Consider the following 26,646-nt stretch of genomic DNA (forward strand, 5'->3'; position numbering starts at 1 on the left):
AGTGGAGTTTGATCACAAAATTGAGTCATCTCAATATTAGATTTTCAGGATTTTCAGTTTAGTTCCTTGTGGGATTTTCAGCAATCCTTATATATGACAAATGTGTAATTTACAGAAGCTTGATTTAATAACTTAAAAAATTATTTTGACAGCTATTGCTTATGTATTGATTGGCAATGGCCTTTATGAGGAAGCAATACACCACTTTTCAACAATGCTTCAGGTAACTTTTTTACATTTTTATTCAACTTTAGTAAAAAGAGTTTCTCCAAAAAGACAACTTCTTCCTTGGAGAAGTGTAACAGAGGGTAATATAAATTTAATATGCAAAACATAGGCTTTTAGGATTAAATTGGCATTTAAAATGTAATGCATTCTCATATTTGGGCAAAATACATTGTGTGCTAGAACTGCTTGTATTCAGTAGGGAAAATGTGGTTCAAAGTAAATTATAGGAAATAATTTTTATGAGTGAAATCCAGTGACATTTTTTGAATGAAAACAGTTTTTACTTGTGGGGTTGAAGTATCTATTTACACCTAATCGTCTGCAGTAGAGTTTAAAGATTTATTTGGAGTTACAGGGCATTTCAAATTTAGGAGAGAATGAAGAAAAGTCTTTTTGTTTAAATAAGTGTCATGGAAAATGTCATATATGAATATACAGTTGCTTATGATATTAGGAGTATACAACCATTTAGAGTATCAAGGGTGGCTTGCATTGGTAAATGGTGGTTTGGTATATGCACATCCATGCATATAATGTCACTGCTGGAATGAAGATCACAATCCTCACCAGCTGTGAAACAGCTTTGATCAGCTGATTGCAAAATATTTGAGACTACAGGTTAGTCTTTGCTTAACACCCACAACTGAGACAACAACTCTGTTGCTAAGCAATGTTATTAAGTGAAACATTATGTGATCATGATGGACCTACAACTTTACTTCCACTTCACTTGTTAAGCAGCTCACCCGTGGTTGTTAAGTAAGACACCATGTGTGAGTTGCAATTTAATTGCTGGCTTCTCCATTCACTTTCCTTGTTGGAAGCCAGCTGTGAAGCTTGCAAATGCCGATCAAATGGTCCTGGGGCATTGTGACAGTTGTAAATGCCCACTAGTCACAAAGTGCCAAATCTAAATCACATGACAGTGGAGACATTGTGACACTTGTAACTATGAAGACCTGTCACAAAGTTACTTTTTCAGCACTGTTGTAACTTTGAATGGTCACTAAACAGGAGAGTCATTAAATGACAATTACCTGTAATTTGCCCAATAACAAGTTTTCTAGAAGAGATACAAGGTTACTTAAAGCACTATAAGCTCTATCTATAATAATTTATTACTATCTTATTATATGGTATTGTTATATTAATAGCACAGGACAGTTATGAAAATAAAAAAAATTGTTATGAAAGCCCTTAAAATTAAAGCTAATTTTAAAAACATGAGCAAAAGTTGCAAATAATTCTGGACTCATCTGTAAGTGGAGATATCATGGTTGGATTTTTTTTTTTTTAGTTTGTGTTAAACCTTTTAGTTGTAGAATTTGCTGCTAAAATATATGCATCACAGTTATCTAAAGTCTATTTTACTTTGCTCTGCCTAGGAACAACCAGAGCTCATCAGTGCAATTTATGGGCAAGGGATAGCATATGGAAAGAAAAGGCAACATGTGAGTAGTTAATATATTTGAAGCAGCTGACACTAATTACAGAGTGCATTTTCTTGGACATATGTAAACTCTTGTGAATTCAAAATGTTTGAAGTTTGAAATGGATTATTCTGTGCTTACTAGAAATATTCTGATATTTCCAACTATTCTGGGAGTGTTCTAAACGCAAAAGAGCTTGTTCATCACAGCCACACAGCCCAGAACATTTCAAATCAGGTCAGAATGGCTCTTTCAGACTTGAAACATACTTCAGTCAAGGGTTTTGTGAAGCACTGCATTAACTGACCTAACACGTGCAGCAGCAAATCCATAATAGGGGCAGTTCTGCTGAAATCCTTGGGAAAAGCCTGATTTTTCATTTTGGCTTGTAAATGGCCTAGGCCAACATTATTGCAGTTTGGAAGATCGCATCCCTTAGAGATGAGATTGTTGACCTTCCAGGAGAGCCTGGAGACATAGCATTGTCATCTGGCCTGGGGAATCCAGTGATCTTGGTAGGGAGTCTGGTGAGTGCTTGTACTGTTAGAAAAATGAATAGTGTTTCCTGCAGCTATGTTTTTGTGTTTTTTAATATTTTTATTGTTTTTAAGATAAATCATTTTTGTGGTTACTTTTTGGTTAAGTTTGTATTTTTGTCTGGATTTTTAACTTTGTAAGCCACCCAGAGTCACAGTTGTTTTAAATTTAATAAATAAATCCTGAATCAGTATAATTTCAAGTTTATGTGGTAAATATTCTCTTTGTTGATCAATTTTGCGATCTGGCGAGATCCGGCCATGAATGGTGTGAATGAGTTTTAATGTTTTTAATTTTTAAATGTTTTTTATAATGATTTTAAATGCATTGTGAGCCGCCCTGAGTCTTCGGAGAGGGGCGGCATACAAATTGAATTAATAAATAATAAATAAATAAATAAATTTTGAATTAACATCAAGGCTTTAACTAAAGTAGGATAAATTAGCAAAAAAAGGGAGGCTATGTAAAATAATTCAAAAATATTTGCATTTGTGGTTCTCTTAGGAGTCCAAAAGAAAATGCAGAATGCTTTCAGATTACAGTTATCTCTGTGTGAAAAGATGGTCTTTTGACTTAGTGCAGAGTGGGATCCTCTGCTGCCTTGAATTTGAAACTGGCATGGCATAGCTATAGAAACAGCCATATTTTATGCACTCTTTTTCTTTTACATAACCAAAATCATTTTTTACCCCAGTTTCTGATTTCAAAGTATATATGGACAATCTGTTGGAAATAACCCAGTGAGCCCAGGAGCTCCAATTCTGTAACCAAAGACTTAGATGGAAGCAACACTACTTTCATCTTCAAAATATTGTCGACAATTGATATAAAAAAGAACTATTTCAATAGATCATTGAGCTATATTTGTCATATCAAAAGCTCCTTTGTTTTACTTACATATGAAAGCAGTTGGTTTGATGCCTTTGGTGGTGTTCATTCTAAACCCTCTGAACCTAACTTCACTTTGATTAAACTAAATATACCAAAGCTTATTATTCATTATTTTCCAGGATATTAAAAATGCCGAGCTTGCTTTGTTTGAACTAAACAGAGTAATTAATCTGGCACCAGATCATCCTGAAGTGTTTGAACAACGAGCAGAGGTACTTTTCCTGTTTTAAAATACTCTGATGTCTATATTTTTTCTCATTTTTAAATTATTGAAAGTTTTTTATTGTTGAAAATTATTGCCTTAAATGCAGTGTAACTTCTGTATGCGGTTTATGCCATCTATTTAATTCAAAGGGCAATAGTGTTTATTCAGCTTTGGTTACACAGTACCCTATACAACTATCAATAGATTAAGGATAGTGAGAGTTATTTGGGTGAAAAATAGGTAGAGTCTAACAGAGAAGATGGGAACCAGCTAAAGTTAGTTTTTTCCCAATATGAATACATTCAAGGCATTCAAACAATGTATTATAATTATTTTGCAGCTGAGCATACCGAGGTATATAGTTTACCTTAGTATTTATTAGATGTTTAAAACTATTCTAGTCTTGTATCTCAGCCATTTACAGAAATACGATATACAATATCACTATATAAACTAAAATAGTGACACCTTAAAAAACATTTAGGAGACTAGGTTAATGGGTCAGTGCTGGGAGAAAATCAGTCCTTACCTCCATCCCAATTCTTCATTTAAACCAAATTGAAGATTTCCTCAAACTGATTATGAAAATAAAAATGGTTAGATTGTTATTTTGGGAGTTTGGGCTTGGATGTATAGTGTAGGTATTTTGTGTTTTAACTAAAAGGATGTGAACCATTATTGTTCTTTTATACAGTATGTTTGCTGCCCAGAGTTTTATGGATAGATGGTCAGTCTTACAAATTTGATAATAAATACAAAATAAAACAAAAAAGGGATTTCCAAACTGCTGGAGCACAAGAGTACTCTTGGTCCTTTTTTGTTACAGATGCTATTCTGTAAAGAAGAAAAACTATTGCTCTAGCTTTGTCATTAAGAAAAATTGTTTGCCCAATATTCTAAAATGACAACATAAAATCTTATTAACAAACAGATATGTCCTAAGTAGCACAAAAGAGCTATTCTGGTGCTGGAGGAATCAGGCAGAAAGTTCCTCCTGGACATTCTACTTGGCTTAGTCTATGAAGAATCCTGCATGTATAATAAGGCAGAACCAAAATGAAAAGATCAGAAAGAGTAGAAAGAGCATTCAATAAGCAGTACTGTTGCTGAGAAAAAAAGACTGAAAGACTACAGGTAGTCCTTGACTTACAGCAGTTCATTTAGTGACTGTTTGAAGTTACAACAGCACTGAAATAAAGTGACTTATGAACATTTTTCACACTTATGACCATGGCAGCATCCCCATGGTCAAGTGATCAAAATTCAGATGCTTGGCAATTGATTCAGATTTATGACGGTTGCAGTGTCCTGGGGACATGTGATCACTTTTTGTAACCTGACAAGCAAAGTCTATGGGGATACCAGATTCACTTAACAACCGTATTCCTAACTTAACAACTGCAGTGATTCACTTAACGACTGTGACAAAAAAGGTCGTAAAATGGGACAAAACTCACTTAACAAATGTCTCATTTAATAACAGAAATGTTGGGCTCCATTGTGGTCATAAGTCGAGGACACCTGTAATTTCTTTGGAATAGAAGCTCTGAACTTGAACAATACTGACAATTTGTTGGGAGTGATGGTCAGGGGTGGTGGTCATGTATTTGGGGTCTAGCAGGCAAGAGTGACCAGCCCATCATCTTTATTTTCAAAAAAATATTTTTATCCTGCCTTTATTATTTTTATTATTATTATGTTGGTTGTTTTTTTTTTTTTTTACAATACTACTGCCTTCACCTATTTTCCCGCAAATATCAACCCTGTTTGATAGATTGGTTGAGAGAAAGTGACTGGCTCAAAGTTACCCAGTTTATAACTCACAGTCTCCTACTTTCTAGCTTGGTGCCTCAACCACTAAACCAAACTGGCTCTCTCATTAAGAGATTTCTAATTAAATAGTAACACTTTCATCTGTCCTGTTCTTTGATGATACCAAAATTGTAAACTGGAGAACCAGTTTAATTAGAAATATTGTACAAACAAACCAATCTTCAAAGAACATGTAAATATAATTTCTATTTTTGCGTCTTGTATATATGTGTGTGACAAATGCAGCATGTTTGTACACTTGGGCTTGGAGTATTTGGAACAGAAATAAATACATCATTTAATATAGCGCCAAGATCCTTTTTCTTCCCAAATCACTGTCTAACACTAAATAGTGTTCTTTTAGATCGGGAAATAAATAAATAGCCTTTTTTAAGGAAGGGAAATGATAATTTCTATCTCTCTCTGCATGATTAATTAATTATTTGAATATTACTTGTGTTCTGTGGGTCGCCAAAGATGAAACTAACTGGAAAAGGTTAGCATTGTTCAGAAGTTAGAGATTCAGAATGTTTGTTCAGGTCCAATTTTTATTCTCCATGACCTAGTGCTTCATGATTAAATCCAAGAACCAGTCCTTGCCACGCTAAAATATTATTCTGAATTTATAGATACTGTCATCTTTGGGTCGAATTAGTGAAGCACTGACTGATATCACTAAAGCTATTCAGCTGAAACGCTCAGCGCAGCTTTATCGACACAGAGGTATTCTTTACTTCATATCTGAGGTAAGACTTCAGTCCTTCATAGTACTAAACATTAAGCTTCCAGTCATGTGAAAACTACTTTAGGCTCAGTATATTTTTAGAATGTATCTCCCTTTAGGGATTCTCTTGAATGCAGGAGCCTCCATAAAGTCTGAAACTGCAGCAACTACCTTTACGTGACCCTCCTTTACCCAGATGCCCCTGTTTGAATCTTCATTCTCATCCTGATATAAAGCTATTGCTATGACCAGGCATTAAAAATATTATGGCATTCATAATATTAGGAAACATTGTTCACAAAGTTAATTAATCAGAATAGAGTTGGAAGGGATGTGGCGGTCTTCTAGTTCAGCCCCCTGCTCAAGTGGGAGACCCTATACCAAATAAGACAGCTCTTCCATTCTTCCTGCCTTTCATGACCCACCTCTTCCGGTAAGATTAGCTCATGTAGACTTGACAGGAGTCTGCTTATAAAAATGGGTCATGAAGGTTAGGAGAATCAATCCAATCCTTTTTCCTGCAGGGAAATTGTATAGAACAAATGCTTAATGCCGTGACATCTTTTTAAAAAATACTATTTTAGTTACTTGGTTATTTAAAGCATTTATATACTGCCTTTATACAAATGTTCTGTACAGCATTTTTGTACAGAAAGAGAACATAGGTATATTAGTTTTAGGGTAAAAGAAAAACTTGATGAATTAGGTCTCAGTATTTCAAAAGTTTAAGGAATAACTTGTACCTCTAGGTGTTGCAATGAGGTCATTCCCACAAAATGTCTTAGTTATTAGTGCAATTTATATAAATGCAGATTGTTTTTTTTCTGATCCCATTTATTGAATTAAGTTGTACAATCTGTTTTTATGCACATTTTTTTCACAAGCAGTTCGTAGTACATTCCAGTGGTTTTTACTAGGAAATAAGACGAACTGAATTCAGCAGGTCTTATATTAAGAAAATCTATTTAATTTTATTTAAAAGTTTAATTTTGCCTAGGTTGGTGTGTGATTGGCAGTAGCGCTTCTGTTTTAAGAATTAATATTGTGTAAGTCATAATATGAGTATTACATGATATATTTTGAATTGGGTCTAGATTTTTTTTCTCTTATCTGATGAAAGCTATTTTTCTACAATAGGACTATGCAACAGCCAATGAAGATTTTCAGGACTCTCTTGAGCTGAACAAAAACCAGCCCACTGTTATGCTTTACAGAGGTTTATCCTTTTTTCACAGAGGGCTTTTAAAGGTATGGAATTCCTATCCTATGTTTCCACAAATGCAAAAAGTTACAATTATGCTGCTCAGATTGATTTGTTTGGGAACGGTTGGGGAAGAAAAATAAACAAGACAAACAGACTTGTTTTTATATGTATGCTTAATTTAGTCCATTGTTGTTGTTTTTTCAAAAGTCAGTGGCTGCATATCATTACTAAGCTATAACTTGGTTTATTTGGCTTTGCCTTAGTACTACATAAGGACCAGATTACAATATTTTTTTAACAAGTCATGGTTAACACAAGCCATTACTTAGTGTATATCAACCCAGTTCTTGTTTCTTCCAAGTATTTTCTTAATGTTTCTTGAGTTCATATATCCTGGAAATCCTCGGGCTGAACCTGGAACCTCACGTTTGCAAGTCAATATTCTGATCTTGAACTCTGTCTCTTGCCTAGTATTTAATACTGAATTATTATCAGTATTCATGATTGTAAATTTATCTGAGGATGAAGAATGCTTGTTTTCACTTATAGGAATATTTTAATGTCACTTGTTTTTGTCATTTGTCACTTAACGGTCTAGACTCTTTATGTTGATTTTTGCAATATCATCAGTATCTTTCCTCTTTACAAACCATTGAAACTTCTGTCACTAAACAAGCTGATTAAAGGCAGGCTGCCTTATTTTCTTTCATTGTACTTAATAAGCTTGAAAATGCTTTCATTAGTCCTGGCTGTCCTGCTTTATATTTAACTATATTACTTGCAGCATGGTTGAGAATTAAGATTGAAGACTTCTGAAATTTCACAAATTATTTTAATTTGTGCCAGAGATATATTATGCCATTTTTTTAAAAAAAGCCCAAGTTGTCATCTCTATTTTTTTGCGCTACTTCTGACAGATAAATTTAGAAGTCTGTATCTTTTAATCACTTAGGCTGTTGTCTAATTTTAGTTCTTTGTTAAGTTTACCATTGTTATCTGTATTATAGAACCTTTTCACACAGGTTCTAAAAGAACGAATATTTTGAAATGTTTTGCTTTATATTAAAACTAATTCATACGGAGTATATATAACAGGAAATACAATCTTCCTAATAATATCTGTCAGCAACTCATTGTCCCGATCTTTCATCCCATTATGTATGTACTCATTCTAAAAGGTGAATAGAAGTAACGGAAGTAGTTCAGTGTTGTGCTTTTCACAGGAAGCTATTGAGATATTTAAAGAAGCCCTGAAGCAGAAATCAGACTTCATAGATGCCTATAAAAGTCTGGGCCAGGCTTATCGGTAAGCAGTTTCAAAATTCTCTTAACTTTAATGTTTCTCCATCAAATATGCATAGTGCAAAATAATAATAATAATAATAATAATAATAATAATAATAATAATAATAATAATAATAATAGAATAAAGCATTCACAAATTGGGTTTATGGAAAGGGACATTTTTGAGCAAGGGTGCAATGCTTGCTAGATGTCTCAAATGTTATAGTTTTTCTGTCAAACATGTCATGAATCTGTAACTTTAATAATCATAATATTATTTTAAGCCCTATTTTAATAAATCCCATTTAAAAAATTTACTAGATAAAAGTACTAATTTGCTGTTGCTTTTTTATCTAATTGCTCAATAAAATAATTAGAGAACTTGGTAACTTTGAAGCTGCAGCGGAAAATTTTCAGAAGGCATTGATGCTTAATCAAAATCATGTCCAGACGATACAACTTAAGGGAAATATGCTTTATCATCATGGAAGCTTGGATGAAGCGTTGAAAAACTTTAAGGTAAGCCCTGGCAAAATTGGAGTATATTATAAAAGTTCTGTCATGTTTGTTTATAATATCTCTGGAGAAACTGCAAAGGATTATAAGAAACAACATAGATGTTATCCTGCAATATTGAATTTGATTCATAATCAATCTGGCTGCTGTATCCTGCACTACCTGCAACTACTGGTGCCTCTCCAAAGGCATCTTCTAGAGAACACATCACAGTAGTCTAGCCAAATAGGGATCAAGTGTGAGTTACCGTCACCGAGGCATCTTAGTCTACTTGGAGCTATAAGTAATGTACAAGTGGAACTGAGCAAGGGCTTTTCTAGCTATGGCTACATTCTGTCATGTAAGAAAGAGCTGTGGTTCCAAAAGAATCCCAAAGTCACAAATACAGGTAGTCCTTGACTTACAACAGTTCACTTAGTGACTGTTCAAAGTTACAACGGCACTGGAAAAAAATGACTTATGATCATTTTTCACACTTAAGACCCTCGCAGCATCCCCAGGATCATGTGAGTAAAATTCGGATGCTTGGCAACTGGTTCATATTTATGACCATTGCGGTGTCCCAAAGTTATGTGATCCCCTTTTGCGACCTTCTGACAAGCAAAGTCAATGGGGAAGCCAGATTCACTTAACAACCGGGCTACTAACTTATTAACTGCAATGATTCACTTAACAGCTGTGGTGAGAAAGATCGTAAAATGGGGCAAAACTCACTTAACACATGTCTCACTTAACAACCAAAATGTTGGGCTCAATCATGGTCGTAAGTCGAGGACTACCTGCAACCTCTTTCAAAGGAAACAGAACCCCACCAAGTAACTGCTGGCACCAATGCCACCAGATTGCCCAGAAGTTTATTGACAGATAACAAATCTTTCTGGATAGGATCTCAGTTTATTTTATTTTAGTTCCTAAATGCCACTCAGGTAGCTCCAGCTTGATCTCTTTTGCAGAAGGGCAAGTGTCCCAGAATGTGGAGCCTTAATAGAGAAGGTGTGCCTCTGTATCCATATTCCCTTTCCCTTTATATGGGGGTAGGACCTCCATCATTTCTCCCCTTCATGCATAGACCACACATATTCTACCTGGAGGATATTAAGGTACCCTGGAACCAAGCGACCTACAATTACGTTAAAAATGAGCATATTATGTTAAATGAACAGAAAAACAGTCTCGCTGAAATAGCTTCATGGAGAAAAAAAAACTTTTTAAAAAAAGAAGAGAAGAAATTGTATTTGATGGGTTTGAAATGTTACTCATGTCTTAGTTTTATTGTCCCTTTTCAATGTTCTAGAGGTGTCTTCAAATAGAGCCATATAATGAAGTATGTCAGTACATGAAAGGTCTCAGTCATGTTGCCATGGGCCAATTTTATGAAGGAATCAAAGCTCAGACTAAAGTTATGCTAAATGATCCCTTGCCTGGTCAAACAGCCAGCACAGAATATCTGAAAGTGAAATACTTCAGGGGTAAGTTGCTGATAACAATATAATTAATGTTTTTACACAAATCTCTGTATATTTAAACAGAGGGTTTTATGGACACTTTTTGAAAATAAAATACATTCTTCGTTTGCTTCTGTGATCTAGTTAACCGTATTGTATCTATACTTTATTTTATTTGAAACATAAATTGTTTAATTACTTTGTCAACTTAACTTATTTCTGGTCAATGACTAATAAAAAACTAAACTACCAGAGAAATAAAATCATCTTCCTGGCCATTTTTCTAATATTTTCTCCATTCATGGGATGTTTTACTTAGAAATTTGTATTACTGCAACAATTCAACTTTTTTAACTTCAAAGACTGAATGATTGACAAAACGCCCAAAGCAAAGACAATTGAAATTATTAACATATAGATGTAAAGAAGCTAAGACATCAGTTAAAAAGCTTGGCTATAGAAGTACATTTTGAGTGGAGAACCACCACTAGCAACTGTTTGATCTTCACAGATCACGCAAAGGGTTAGTTGCTTGCCAACTGTATAAAACTGTCTGCCACTTTGAAAATTTAACAGTCCTGTTGTTTGGGGAAAATATCCAAATATGGCATTAAAATATTAATAAAATGAGTACAAACCATATTGCCTTGCTTTAATTTTGGGGGGAGACGGGAGAGGGATAAATCAGCTGAATTTCATATGGAGGTCTTGGAAAATTTATTAGGGAAAATGTATCTCATTTTCTCCACAGAATATTCTCGCTATCTCCATGCACATCTTGATATTCCAGTTACAGAATACAACATAGATGCAGATCTTCCTGGGAAGTTTAAAGACCACTGGGTCAAGAATCTTCCTTTTTTGATAGAAGACTATGAAGAACAGCCAGGCCTACAACCAAATATAAAGTGAGTGACTAAAGTGCTATTTTCATACCAGGCTGTGCTAGAAATGTTTCAATGTTTAATCTAGAGCAACGGGCGGTATATCTTTATGCATTCTTTTTTAAAAACTTGTAAAATTCCATGGTTTTCTGTTTCATGTAAAAGCTAGGAAGAAGAATTTGAAATGTTCTTTTTTTCAGTCTTGCTCAATTGAATACAATTTTACAAAAGCAATAGTAGCTGCAATTTCTTGTTCCCAAAATAAATTATGTCAACAACTTTACAGATTCCAAACATGAAACTATGAAAAATTGATTTTGCAATCATTTATTGAACAAATAATTAACAGATATGGCATTTCCTTCTGTGGAAAATATGAGTACACTCTTAGTCTTATTGCCTGGAATTTCCCCCTTTGGCAAAAACAACCTCCAATTGGCATTTCTTATAACTGTCTACAGCAATGTTTCTGAGAGTTGATGTCCAAACATCTTCAAGCTGCCAATATTGAGAAACAATGGTCTACAGTCTCTGGCATTGACTGGGAGGAATTTTTTAAGCTGTGTGACGTTTGAGGGGTTTCTTGCATAGATAGCCTATTTCAAATCACCCCATAGCATCTTGGATTAAGGTTACTTTAATTTTGACCATTTGAAAATCGACCATTTCTTTCTTTCCCCCCAGACGTTCCTTGGTGAATTTGCTGGAATATTTAGGACACTTGTCATGTTGCAAGGTCCACTTTGAGTTCAGCTCCAATTTCTGACAGATGGTCTCACATTATCCTCAAGCACTTTCTGCTGCAATAAAGGATTCTAGGATGATGAGCTGCCCAGGCCCTGAAACAGGAAAGCAGCTCCAAACTATAACATTTCCACCACCATGCTTTGTAGTTAATAGTTTTTCTGGTGAAATGCTATCTTTTGTTTTCACCAAACATGTTTTTTGTACTGTGGCTAAATAACTTTGCCTTTCTGTCCACAATGCATTATTCCGGAAGTCCTGGTCTTTACTTAAGTGTTCATGAGCAAACTTCAGTCTTGCTTTGGTGTTCTTTCTGGGCAGCAAAGATTTCTTCCCATGTAGATCTAATTTGTGCAACTTCTTTCTAATGGTAGACTTAGGTACCTTGACATCAAGGTACAAATCCTATGGTTTATCCAAAGGATTACATAATGTAATTCTAGGGTACTTAGAGACTTCTTTCAGCAGCTTTCCTTCTGCTCACAGGCTGAACTTGCTGTGATGACCTGACAGATTGGTGATTGTTTGAAATAATTTCTACTTGCAGATGAAATTTTCTGGATAGCGGAATGATAACTATCTAGTTGTTTAAACGGCCATCTTTCTAATCCCTTCCCAGACTCCTAGACATTTACAACCTTCTTTCTGAAGACCTCAGATAATCTCTTGAACTAAACATGGTGATACCACACACTTCAACAACAAAGGGCAAATCAAGCTAAATGTCTGAACTGTAAATGAGACAGGCTCTTCACAGATCTTTCTAATGATTTGTATCTGATCTGGTTCACTTGATTCTAATTTTAGATATTTGAAGTAGTGATAAATGTAAGGGTGTACTTTCGTCCACACGCAAGATTTGCATTTATGTTTATTTAAATTAGTCTACACAATGTAAATAGTGCATGATATTTGTTTTATCCCTGTATTAGTATTGTTGAAATGAAGATCAAATATCTCTATGTTGGAACACACACACACACATCTTTGTCTATAACCTGTTGATGAAACCATCACAGAAAACAAGCTTACCTTTCATTCAGAACTTGTGAAATTGTTTTTCAAGCAGCTTCTTATCCATTGGCAGCAACATGGCACTTGAAAATTGAGAGTTTTGCATGCTTGTTGGAAGAATGTGTGGCTGTTGAAACTCCTTTAGTCTGCAGGACTAAGCAAGATCCTGTTAGTAAAGAAACAATCCCAGATAACAGTACTAAACTGTCTAGCTAGACAATTATTAATATACAGGCAATTGTCACTTAATGACTGGAATTGGGACCGGAATTTCCATTAGTAAATGATGATAGGATCATAAAGCACAATGTCACATGACCGCATTGCTTAGCAACAGCAGTTCTAGCTGCTGTTGTTAAGTAAATCATCTGATGTCATTAAGTGCAACATCATGTGATTGTCATTTGCTACCTCCTGCTGGTTTTCACATTGACTTTGCTTGTCAAAAGCCAGCAATGAAGGTTCCAAATGACAGTCATGTGATTGTGGGATGCCTCAATGTCATAATGGTGAGCCAGTCACTGAATGCCCAGATCATGATTTCATGACCAGGGGGTCTGCAGCCATCATAAGTATGAAGACTAGTTGCAAATACCACTTGTTCAGCACTGTCGTAAGTTCAGACGGCTGCTGAAAGAGTGGTTGTTTAGTGTAGATGACGACCTTCTATATTCATAAATAAGAACATTGCCAAACAACCTTCTACTTTGGTGACAGTCAGTGGTCTTGCACCTTGTTTCGAATGTTAATTCCTAATATTTACTCTCTGTTTATGACTTCATAGAAACCCTCTTGATATTTCATATAAACTCTGTTATAATTTTAGAGATGTGCAGCTTCACAAATTTGAAAACTATAAGTCCTCAGTGCAAGAGATGATATGTGTAGCTAATCATTTGGGTTCATTAATGCAGTATGAGACTGTTGGATTTCTCCCAAACAAGAGAATGCATAGAGGTAAGCTAGGAAAATATAAACTGAATATCATTTCTCTTGCTATGATCACAGTTGTCTATTTTAAAATATAGAACTATAAAACATACTTTCTTCCAACTTGTAGTGCAGTTCATTCAGAGATTATGCAAAAATATTCAAATATTTACAAGCTGTCATTTCTATGTATCAAATCTATCGAGGCAGCTATGCCCAGTGATATCCAACACCAGCTATCATGTATTTCATAGTTTCTCTTAAATTACAATCTGAGCTGGATGTTAACCTCACTGAACACAGCAGGCCTGAGATTCAAAAAAATGGTGCAATTCAATATATGAAGAGAATAAATGTGAGTGGGCTGAACTTATGCCTACTTTGTTTGTTCTTCAGCAATGGGGCTAGCGGTGCTAGAAGTAATGCAAGCTGTACAGCGAACTTGGGTAAACTCAAAGGTGCGGATGAATGGAAAAACCAAGCTGATGCAATGGAGAGATATGTTCGACATTGCTGTGAAATGGAGACGGTAATAAAGGAGAACATTGATTAGGACTGTGCAAACTATTTGGAAAGGTGCTGTGGTGAAATGGAGTGGCAGTTACAAGGGAAGCATCTTCAGTGAAATGCACAGACATTGCTAGAAGACCAGAAATGGGCCTCGCCAAATTTTTGAGAGATATAGAGATGTTTTGTAAAGTGTCCCTCCAAACAGTTTCTACAGTCTTCAAATATATTAAATTGATACTCGTGGATTTTGCTGATTATCACCATCAGGAATTCTAGCTAAGTGTCATAAAAGTAAAGACACAGTAGACCGAGGAAATTACCTTATTTGATCTCTGTGTGGTTTCTATTTCATTAGTTCTGGTTGGTGCACCTCAAAAAAAAAAAAAAAATGGAAAAAATGGAAAAAATTTCAGAAAAGAGACAAATGAAAGGACAATGAGATTTTCAGTGTTCTTGGGGGAAGATTGCATAGTGTAGAGTTCTTTAGCTTAGAAAAGGGCCATTGCATAGGTTTATCAAATTATTCTAAAACTAAAAGCAGCGGGCTTCTGAAAATCAGTCTCAGGGAAACAGATAGAGAAGTAATACCATCATAATTGTGAGCTTCCCAGAGGTAACTGGTTGCCACTATGGAACTCTTAATTTGTACTAAAATAAACTACAGTTGGCTCCAATAAGGTTATTCTTATAGGATAATACAGTTTTAGCAGCGTAACAAGTTTATGCTTAGGAATGCACTCAATTGAATCAACTGAATTCTCCCTCAGCTGGTGCTTTTCTTTGCTGAGTATGTTGGTATTTTTAGGATTTATTTAGTTCCCAGTTCTATTCCCACACAGAGTTTAATTTATATATTTTTCCACTTTTGTTAGTGGTGAGAGGAAGTCAAGGTAAATCCTCATTAAAAAAACTTAAAGAAACCATTGAGGGGCAATGGAGAGGAGCTAGATGAGACATTTGGGTTCCATTCATGATTTATAGTTAGGTTGTTTTATGTCCCCAAACAGTCATGATCAGTTGTTGATTAACTCTATAATGGCTTGAACTATAATTTAGCTCTCTAATTTAATCTCCTGCTGCCCATTCTAGAAGCTAGCTCAATATTGTAGTTGGAAAGAAGCAATAAAAATGTCAAATTGGATGTGACTTGATATAACTAATTAATCTTTAATGGGATTAAACACAGTGTGTCTTTGCAGGATAGCTGATCCAGACCAGCCAGTGTTATGGTTAGACCAAATACCAGCTCAAAGCCTTAGTAGAGGTTTTAATAATCACATCAATCTTATCAGGTATGATGTTTCAGTGAAATTTTGTTTACTCCAGATGTTGTGACAGAATCGTATATTCTATATTATGAGGTTAATTCTCAATATAAAGATTAGGATTTTAAAATTGGCCTTACATGTTTTTCTTTTACTATATTTTATATTTAATTTATTTATTTATTTATTTATTTATTAAATTTATATACCGCCCTATTCCTAAGGGACTCAGGGCGGTGAACAGCGAACGATAAAAATACATGTAATACAAATGTTAATAATAAAAAACCAATTAAAATATACTAAACATTCTGGTCCTAGATAATTCAAGACATCCCAGTTTAAAATAAAATCAAAAAGCAATATAAAGGGAAAGTTAGGCCAGGCCGGCCTGCTGAAACAGGAATGTTTTGAGGGCACGGCGAAAAGTGCGCAGATCCGGAATCTTCTGTATCTCTGGGGGGAGCTCGTTCCAGATGGTGGGTGCCCCCACAGAAAAGGCTCTCCCCCTGGGGGCCGCCAGTCGACATTGTTTGGCTGACGGCACCCTGAGAAGCCCCTCTCTATGGGAGCGTACTGGGCGGTGAGAGGCTATTGGTGGCAGAAGGCGGTCTCGTAAGTACCCCGGTCCTAAGCCATGGAGCGCTCTAAAGGTGGTAACTAAGACCTTGAAGCGCACCCGGAAGACCACAGGGAGCCAGTGCAGCTCGCGCAGGAGGGGAGCCACATGGGAGCGCCATGCTGCTCCCATAACTACCCGCGCGGCCGCATTCTGGACCAGCTGGAGCCTCCGGGTGCTCTTCAAGGGGAGCCCCATGTAGAGAGCATTACAGTAGTTTTATATTGTAAAACAAAATATAGTCCCTTCCTTTGTCCAGAGGATCAAGTTATGTTATTCTGGAGTCAAATCAATAATCCTCATGTCTTTCAGAAGTGCTTTCTACTCCCAACTGAGGTTGTAATTTTTTTTATATTGAAAGTTGCTCCTAAAATAGTAATAGTGCCTCTATAGTGGCACAACAGGTCCTCACCATCTAAGAATAGTTTCATCATTGTATGTCCCCATCTCTCCTCCAAAACAAAACAGGATTCCATGCTGGAGCATTCCCAAAGAAGTGCAGGAAAGTACAGGCCACACTATGGTCAATTACAGGTGTTTGGACTATGGTTTATATAAATAGACTGGCAAACTTTTTGCTTTTCCCAGAAATACTGTGAAGTATTTGCTTTCACTAGCTTTGCTTATTTGGGGGAGTAGTTTGAAGAACAGACAATTTTTGCATCCTGTAAGTGTAATCCATTTAGTACAAAAAAACCTATCTGGTATCCCATGACTCTATGGAAATATTGCTTTTGGGCGGTCCAAACAAATTTTATTTTTAGGGTATCATAAAATGTTTCTATCTTGATAGTTTATAAATTTAATCTGGTTTTATAATGCTTCAGAAAGATACACTTTTCAGTTGCCTGCACTGTAGCAACTGAGTGGCTATGATGTTCAGCCATCCTGATACTGAATTCCTTTCATCTTTGATTCTGAGTAGAGTGGCGCTACCTTTCATGGGAGGGAGGGAGGGAGATCACCCATGGCTTGAGTTATAAACTATATGGACAGAAGGATTTTTGCTCCCTGAATGTTTCCTGTTTTAACTGCGGTGATTATTTTGTACAATATTTTAATTTATAAAACTGTTCAGAGTCATCTGGAATGGAATAGCCTAACCATTCAGGAAACAAACAAACAAAGAAACAAACAAACAAATGCCTTGTGAGGGTTGTTGAGAGTTGGGAGGGTTAATCTTACAGTCATCTGTAAAGCATCTTGGTTGAACTCCAAATAGTGACCTGCCAACCAAAGGGATTTTATTAGGATTGGTTCTTTCAAGATAACTTGGAAACTGTTCAGATATTAAATAGCTTAATGTTGTTCTCACACTGTTTAGAATTCAAAAACTACATTATTAAAATATATTATCTAGGAGTAAAGCTCATTGCAAAAGAGACTTCTCTTATGAATTAAATACTGTTAATGATTATGTATAACTTGCATTTATATTACAAATTTAATGTACATGAAGCATACATTTATTTATTTATTTATTTATTTATTTATTTATTTTATTGAATTTCTATACCGCCCTACTCCCGAAGGACTCAGGGCGGTGAACAGCCATAAAATAAAACACATACATATACAAAATTTAAAATCGAATAAAATGAATTAAATAAATCTGGCTGAATTAATACCCATAATTTAAAATACCCATATTTTAAAATACATTAAAATTTAAAATTTGCACTTAAAAGGGAGAAGATTTACATTCATTCATTTTATGAATTTGATAATTTATAATATAATTGTTCATAATTTTCTCCTCTTACCATATTACTGTTCAACTGTAATTCATATACCGTGATTAAGGATAAATTAAAAATGAGTTTTGTAATGCTTGGAATATTTTATGGTTCGTATACTCCAGATTTCTTAGCAAGTACCGGTAGGTATTAGAAAAAGAATCCTCGCGAGCACAGTTCATAATCCAGTGTCATGTATAAAAATTGTTCATGTCCTTTAATTATTCATGTATGAATGATCTCTTTAATCTACCTTTAATATCCATTTTTAAAAATATTTATATCTACAGGGGCCAGTTTATTAACATGAGATACACAGAGTATTTTGACAAGATACTTCATTTTATCAAAGACAGGATCCTTGTTTATCATAGGTACACAATTTTTTCTTGTAATTTTATAGTAATTCTTGTTATTTATAAAGCATTTTAAGACTAAATGCTCTGTATGTGTAAATATGTATACATGTATTCTGGCTGTATATTTATCATCTGAATAAAGTGAGATAAATATCATGAAAAAAAACCCCAAACAATTAGAGATCAAAGACTTAGTTGCAAGAGCATGTATGCAAATATCAAGATTCAGTGAATTTTAGACAATGGGGTAGAAAGAGAGAGATAAAAGAACAGGGTAGAAAATGGGGAAAATATTCTTAGGTTAGCCAAAAGAAAAAGACCAGCTAAAGAAAATATCAGTATATGAGATAATAGAGAGAAAAATTAAGCAATTCAAAAACTGTGGATTAAAAGTGTGAAAAAAGGTTTAGTAATAAAAATCAGGTAATCAGAGAAATATTTTATGATGTATCCTGTTTCCATGCTAAATAAATAAATAGAATCTAATGATGAAATACTTACCTGACATTGTGCTAAAATCTTTTTCAACTGAAATTGTGCTAAAATCTATTTTAGTGCTAATAACCACAAAGAACTATTGGAAGTTCGCGAAGCATTGGAGCAGGTACATAAGGTAGAAGATCTTCTTCCAATTATGAAGGTATTTTTCTCTTCAACCTATTTTTATTAATAGAAATTAGATCATTCAAACATAACAGTGTAGAAATTAAATATTACAACTTGCCCATTATGTTATAATTAAATAGTCATATTATCTCATATTGGCTGTGTTTTGAATTTGGTTTGTATTATTACAGCCGAGGGAAAGAAGATGCATGAATCTCATCTTTCTACAAAGTACTGTAATATAAAAGACCAACTTTTGAGGCAAGATTTTCCAAATCATGTTACGGAGAGTTGTGTTGCCATATATATCTAGGATTATATTGAAAATAAAATTAGAGGCACATAGTTATTATTGTCAAGCCATTCTTTTCCTGTGTCCTCTAGAATTCATTTAAATTGGATGTCACAATTCTTAGCACCATGACATAATATTTGTATTATGTTTTAACTTGTACATTATAGTTATCTCCTTTGACTGGTATTTTTTGGCTTTATACCAGTGTTTCTCAATCTCAGCACTTTCAGATGTAATATACAGTAGTTATCACATTTCTCATTTACTATAATGCCCAACTTTCAGATATGTGGATTTCAATTCCCTGACTGGCTAGGGAATTCTGGGAGTTGAAATCCATGCATCTGAAAATTTGGGCTTTATAGTAAATAAGAAATGTGATAACTATTGTATATTACAAATAAAGCTGTTTAATTTAACAACTACATATGTGATTTTTTTAAAAAATGTAAGGCAGTTATTTTCTTTGAAGAAAGAAATCACTTACAGAACCAGATTACAGGGGAGCAGTAAGATAGGAGGAGATCTGGAAGCAAATTTGATTAATTAATACTGTGTTTCCCCAAAAATAAGACATTGTCTTATGTTTTTTTGAACCCTGAAATAAGCACTTGGCCTTATTTTCGGGGAGGTCTTATTATTTAGGACGCGTGGAGCAAGACGGGGCTCCTCTTGCCATCTTACCTGATTTCCAGGTGTCTCCCTAACTCTGACCAGAGGAAATGGTGGGGACTGGCTGCACATGCATTTAAATATTTTCGGGAAGGGCTTATTTTCAAGGGGGGGGGACTTATTTTAGCACATTCGTTCAAAAGCCCGATTGGACTTATTATCTGGGGAGGTCTTATTTTCAGGGAAACGGTAAATAAACACATCTATATCTAAACGACCACTCTGCAACTTTTGAACTTATGACATAATATATACATGAGATGGAAGGGCCAGAAAGTGAGATTGAAACCCAAACTGAGTGGGATCATTTATTTTCTTTTCTCTTTACCTCTTCTTGCTAGGTAGCAATTTCTCTTGCTAGAAGTCATTTGCAAGGGTGTCTTTAAAAGGTTTACAGGCATTAACTGTACCCTGTCTAGGATGAGTCTAGTCCTAACATAGGAAACTCTCTGCTCTTTTAAATAGCTCCTGTAATAGGAAGTGAACATCTTCTGGCACTGAGAGGATGCACCAGCTAGGGAAATATATCCTGTCCTTTTGGGATTGTTATAATTTGCATTATGTAGTATAAAAAGAACATTTCAGTCTGTTTTGAACATTTCTTTTGGCATTTTTTGTAAAGCAGCTTAATAGTAAAACAAGAGATGGTTTTACCATCCACACCAAAGTCCCAAGCCTCAAAAATCCAGGAAAGGAATATGATGGATTTACTATTACTTTAACAGGAAACAGGTAAGTCTTTCTTTTATGTTATGACATACAGATCTTTATTTTAATCAATTAAAGCCTGGGTTTCAGAGACCAGAGAGGTTTCAAAGATACTAAAATACCTTATCATTTATCTGCAAAGCTGGATTTTCTGAACTTAGCATTTTATCCAAGTCTGACATTGACAGGAGGTCACTGTCCATTCAGCTTCTTGTTTATGCATCAGAATTGTGTGGACTAGATTTTATCTATGGTTGTTTTTAACTTTCCTATTCAATAAATGCACTAGAAGCCATAGAGTCTTTTTGTATTATCTAGTGTATGTTCATCGGTGTATAGCAGTGTAGTTATACTGATGCAAATCACTTAGCATTTACGTAAGACACTGACCAGCTATAAGCTGAGGGTATATATCAGTCCAGTATCGGATTTTTTTTAATATAACCAATGCTGCACTTCAATGATTACATGATTTAGACTTTGGTATTTAAGTAATGTCAAATGTTTTACCAATCTAGGTGAAATGTTAATATATATTGCTACCCCATGTATGACATGCCATATGCTAAATGAGTAAGACACAACATCCTCCTTCAGAGATTAGTGCACAATCCTATACAAAGCATGTGATTGATGCATTTCCACCATTTCATTTCTTTCCTTTTCTATCACGACCAGAAAGAAGAATAAACTAGAATTTAGTTTTATTCTGGTACATTTCTGGTTTGTAACCCTCTTTATGGAATGGGTGATTTAGAAATATGAAATATAATAAACAAATAAATTAGCAAATAGGTCTGTTTAAAATAAATGCTAGATTTATTTCTTTATTATTTGCTCATTAATTTTCCTTTTTTCTTTCATTGCATTGCTTTTATTTTTTTTAAAACAAAAAAATAATTAAAAAATAAAATGATGCAGACTTTGCTTTACAAAGTAAATTACATAGTAATATAATATTGTAAATTTATATAGTAAATTACAGAAGCTGCTTTTTAATGTATTTCTGAAATTTTATTAAAGGAGAACATAAAACTTGAGCTTTGTATATAAGCTCATGAACATGATGATGAATCATGGGATAGCCTGACATACAAAAGTTCTGATATTCTGTTTTCATATCTGGATTACACCCATCACAAATCATGGATATGTCAATCCATAAAACTTCGCTGCTGTTCTTTTTCTTTGGTCTTTATGTTGCAAGGTTCAGGGATAATTATTTAATGATATTTTGGACAGTAAAAAGAATACAGCAAAGTCACATATTGTTGCTTAGTAATCTTGACATTTTTATGTTTATTTGAACATGTTTGAAGTCTTTTTTTCCTTTTTTTCTTGAAGCATTCTCTTTCTCACATACCTTGCAGGATTGGTAATCTTTTGTTTTCAGTTGAGACACAGACAACAGAAGCAAGAACACAACTTTATCATACAGAAATAGATGCTCTGTATAAAGATTTAACTATGAAAGGAAAAACACATCTTTTGTCTGCAGAACCTAGGGTAATGTCTTTTTAATTGATTATTTTAAAAACTAGTAGACAGGAAATGTTCAAGTAGATTTGGTAGACAATCTTTGAGGGTTTGGAGGTTCAGTCTAGTTTCCCATTCTTTTGGAGAGTATAGGGAAAACGTGTTATGTAAAAACAGTCATAGGTAGGAGAGAAAGCCATTTTTTCTGTTTTCTCCCCCAGAATTCCAGTATAAGAATTAAAGTGAAAGGCTTCTAGGAACCAAGCCAAGTTTCCCTTTATCCCCATCTGAAAAATAGGCCAAAAATGTCCTTTGGGAAAACATTTTGTGGTTGATTTTAAGGGGATTAAAAAAGTAATAGGCAAGACGGGTAGAAATTTCCAACCTTCAATTCCCTTCCATAAATATCTTTCAAATTGAACCCCAAATGCACCATAGATTGTCACCCAGATTCAGAGGTGGGCGTCACATACTGTAACAACCAATTCGCTCGGAACTGAACATGTGAGCATGCCCACAGCATCGAAAAACTGGTGATTATATAGGACATGATAGCGCCAGGGCGAGTGGGTGGGCCCAACCATTGATTGGAACTACTGGTACGCCTGAACCGGTCCAAACCAGCAGCAGCCCACCACTGCCCAGATTGCGATTTGTGGTTCTAAGCCTATTTTCATCCTCACCTTTAATTTTTTTTGGGGGGGGGGGAAATATTGTGTTGATGATATTAGCAAGATGGGCGGAATATAAATTTAATAAAATAATTAAATAAATTTTATTTCATTTTATTTAGGAGACAGATGTCATATGCAATCTAATCTTGTCTGTTTTGTACTACTTCTGTAATTTAATGCCCCTTTCCAGAGGTTCCAGGTTAGTAACTATCTTTTTATACAATATTTAAAGCAAGCTTATCTTATTAATAACATAAATAACTATGGTGTTATATTATTCTCTGCCTCTTCAATTTTTAAATAAGTGCAAATGTTGATATTTTACTTATTTATTTCATTTCAATTCTTATTCTCTACCCTAGGTTAGAAAAATAAATAATATAAAAGAATAGATTTCTAATATTTTGGAAAGATTAAAATTTGATGTAGGCTGCAATCTTGTAGTTGGATATATGTTTACTTGTACATAATAACCAGAGTCTGGTGAGTGGCAAATGTAATAACTTGAAGAAAACAGTATTGTAAAAGAACCCTCCCCCCAACTCCTTAAATAATTAATTTATTTCTCCATATTTGTGCACTGCCTGTTCATTAAGACTCGAATTAGTGATGGTTATTCTGTCAAATTCTGACAATCTGCAATTAATGGGAGTTTGTTAGTGAGAGTCTGCCAGCTAGAAAATGAATTGTAGAAGAAATGAATGTGTCTCCTTTTGTTTTATCTGTTGAGTCTTACAGAGAGAAAGCATCTTATTTTTAGTCAATTATTTTTTCTCCATTTTTATTCCACTTTTCTTATTTGTGAGAAGCTGTAAAATAACTGTGTGATGCTGGGAAATCTGTTATTTTTCTGCATTGCCAGCTTGCTGGGTTTTCATGCTATATACTAAGAACATTGTTGTTGCATTGTTGTTTTAGTATAGTGGCTTATTCAATCATCATGGGAGCACTGATGGCAAGTGGACAGGAAGTGTCAGGAAAAATTCCTAAAGGAAAGGTATGCTCTGTATAAATTATGTCAAATTTAGATAAGAATAACTCTTGGTCATATATGTATTGTTTCTGTATCTTACTCCTGTGTCCAAAATTCTCCTTAAGGATATGGAATCCTGCTTGAGGATACCTTTAATATTGCAAAGGTTGCCTCTTTGGTACTGTATTAGAAATAGTCCTAAAAAAATGAAAGGTGTAACAAAATCATTAAATGAAACCATAGTTTAATACATGTAGGATAGTAAATGGAATTTACTTCCAAGGAAGCATGTTTCTCCTTGGGCCTTGAACCTGATCCATTTACTTTTATATCAGTCAGCTTTTAGTAGAAGTAACAGAATATGTAAACTTGTTCTACCTCCTTAATTCTTTCCTTAAGAGAGAATTGAAAGCTATCAAAAGGCAATGCAGTTGTATTTTCTTTTTGTTATCTGGGATATTGTCTACAGTGTGCTGTTTCTAATATATAGCACTGAGATATATGATAACCTTTCCGATAGGCCTTTTAACAGAAGTTATATAAGTAGACCAACTTAAAATGTAAATATATTTAAATACTATTTATAATTGTTATTATTGCTGAGCACATTGTAAGCCGCCCTGAGTCTTCGGAGAAGGGCGGCATATAAATCAAATTAATAAAAAAAAAAATTGTGGATTTTAAATTTAAATTTAAAATATATTTTCCTCTGAATTGTGTTGTGCAGCTTTAGATTTTCAGTGTTGCATTGCAATTACTATAATGGCAACCTCTGTGAGATAAACAGGTAAAAAATGTCCAGTGCTACTCCGCTGGTCTTCCAAATCATATGACTATGCATTTTGCATGACTCTGAATATGTGGGTAGGTTCTGGTATAATTGGAAATTATTTTAAAATGTTTCTATCTTTAAACTCATTTTTAATGTTTTCCAGTTGGTGGATTTTGAAGCCATGATTGCCTCTAGTTCAGAAGCCTTTAGTAAAGTAGCAAAAAGCTGGTTGAATTTGAAAAGGTAAAAATACTAATATTGATTTATAGTATACATGAGTGTGTTCTAAGGGGAAAAAAAGAAGCAGCTCTGCATTTTCTACCAAGTATTTCATCTTCACTCACTTTGGGGTTTGATTTTTCTAAGAATTATCATCACTTTGTTTTGCCCACATCAGAAAAATATCCTGCTTAACTTTCTGAATGTATATGCATGTCATGATAAATACAATGTAGTAATTTTAAAAATAATCATATATAACAGTAGTTTTTTATATAATTAATGTAGTTCAATACTGAATATAAATCAAATTATGGACTGACTGAAGTTATTGGGATAAACAACAGAATTCTGTTATACTGTAATGTGAAATACACATATACATACACCCACACCCATGCACACACATACAGTATACACACATGTACACATACATGAACATATTAATAGAAAAAATGCAATCAGTTAGATTTATGATTTTTCAGATTAGAACAATTTTGGCTAGAATTCACTGTTACTCTTATTTTAATATCTTAAATAGTCTCTTGAACAGGCATTGAACTCTAGGCTGATATCTAAATATTGAACAAGTATTTTAAAAATGTAAATACAATGCAATTTTGTTAATTTTATTTTAGATAGGTGTATGAACTAAGCTTCAATTAATCTTGGCAATTTTCCATTTTCAGCATTTCACCTTCCTACAAGAGTCTTCCACTGGTATCAGAATCATTTCCGACTTTACGAACTATGATGGAAGCATTAAGTGCAGATTCATCACATTGTCTTAAAAGGCTTTAGTTGGTATGTGACATCTGAATAAAGAACACTGACTTCCTCTTTTGTATGGTTTTTATTTTTCTGATATGAGCATGAAATGATCTGATTTCTAATGCTATTTTTATGGAAACCAAAGATTTATATCTTTATAAATGCAGTAGAAAATAGAACTCTTTTCGGTAACTGGAACTATTGGAGAGAAGATGATGATTTATTCTATATATAACTGTGCCTCTGTTTCTTAACCAGTGAGGTACTTAAAAAGATACTCTGCGGAATTAATTGTTCTTAAGCCCATTTAAATCAATATGAACCAAATTGTACAAGATAATGTTCTGTCCCATTAGGGCTTCTGAATATTGATGGATGTAAGATACAAATAATTGAAAAAAGAAAAAAAATAATCTTTGAAATAATTGCAGATACTTGCTTTCAGAAAATGTTGATTATGAGTATTGCTACTCTGAGTCCATCCATTTCAGGAAATGTACCGTTCCAAAAATATAATATCCGCTCTTTTGGTTTTGCATCAAGATGATAAAAGATAGCTATGAAAATATGTGAAGCATATACAGGTATTCTTTATTTAGTAGTAGTTGAGACTGGCAATTTTGTGACTAAGTAAAGAGATTGCTAAGTGAGAAATCACCTGACCATGACTGCATTTTCCAGCTCCAAACTGGCAAGACTAATCAGTTTACACCTTCAGCTTTTGTTTGCCTCCTAACAACTCCCTGGCTCTTTGGAATACTCACCTTGGCGCTGGGCTAATTAACAAGGAAATTAATGTTTCTATTTACATTCATTGGAGAGGAAGGAATTACAAGTGAATAAGCAGGCACACAGTAGGGAATACATATCAAAAGCAATGCACTGGGGCTGGCAGCCACGAGTGCAATGCAAACAGCCAAGTCAATTTCCCATTGTGTGCCTCCTATAATCTTTTCCAATCTCTCTGCTCTGTGAGAGGGGGGTGGGGGGAAACAGGTAGACCCAGGAGAAATTGCCTATAGAAATAGTTTGGGTTGGATTTTCTTTCTTGCTTCCCTCACAGAACAGAGAGATTGAAAAAGAAGAGACCTATAATTCAAAGCAATGAAAAGTTACATTTTTTTCTTGTAGGGTGATAACAGT

The 26,646-nt window shown here is 34.4% G+C and overlaps 1 protein-coding gene across 10 annotated transcripts in view; it reads left to right on the forward strand.

Moving 5' to 3' along the window:
• Window positions 1–25,570, forward strand: part of TTC13 (tetratricopeptide repeat domain 13) — a 32,700-nt gene extending 7,130 nt beyond the window's left edge. For 2 of the 10 annotated variants that reach the window (XM_087882940.1, XM_034428374.2), the window contains exons 4-23: window positions 153–223; window positions 1,614–1,679; window positions 3,206–3,298; window positions 5,733–5,849; window positions 6,965–7,075; window positions 8,255–8,337; window positions 8,693–8,834; window positions 10,126–10,300; window positions 11,028–11,184; window positions 13,745–13,875; window positions 14,245–14,377; window positions 15,558–15,650; window positions 18,269–18,352; window positions 18,893–18,977; window positions 20,536–20,642; window positions 21,989–22,124; window positions 22,888–22,967; window positions 23,687–23,765; window positions 24,677–24,756; window positions 25,422–25,570. In XM_087882940.1, coding sequence (XP_087739066.1) covers window positions 215–223; window positions 1,614–1,679; window positions 3,206–3,298; window positions 5,733–5,849; window positions 6,965–7,075; window positions 8,255–8,337; window positions 8,693–8,834; window positions 10,126–10,300; window positions 11,028–11,184; window positions 13,745–13,875; window positions 14,245–14,377; window positions 15,558–15,650; window positions 18,269–18,352; window positions 18,893–18,977; window positions 20,536–20,642; window positions 21,989–22,124; window positions 22,888–22,967; window positions 23,687–23,765; window positions 24,677–24,756; window positions 25,422–25,533 — 2,073 coding nt within the window. In that variant the 5' untranslated portion in view covers window positions 153–214 and the 3' untranslated portion in view covers window positions 25,534–25,570. Of the gene's footprint in view, window positions 1–152; window positions 224–1,613; window positions 1,680–3,205; window positions 3,299–5,732; window positions 5,850–6,964; window positions 7,076–8,254; window positions 8,338–8,692; window positions 8,835–10,125; window positions 10,301–11,027; window positions 11,185–13,744; window positions 13,876–14,244; window positions 14,378–15,557; window positions 15,651–18,268; window positions 18,353–18,892; window positions 18,978–20,532; window positions 20,643–21,988; window positions 22,125–22,887; window positions 22,968–23,686; window positions 23,766–24,676; window positions 24,757–25,421 lie in introns of all 10 variants that reach the window. The other 8 variants (XM_087882939.1, XM_034428373.2, XR_004593093.3 and 5 more) reach the window with 7 other exon arrangements.
• Window positions 25,571–26,646: the final 1,076 nt, after the last annotated feature.

This window comes from Pantherophis guttatus, chromosome 1, assembly GCF_059756535.1.
Source record: "Pantherophis guttatus breed Tessera chromosome 1, ASM5975653v1, whole genome shotgun sequence".
NCBI classification, from domain to species: Eukaryota; Metazoa; Chordata; class Lepidosauria; order Squamata; family Colubridae; genus Pantherophis; species Pantherophis guttatus.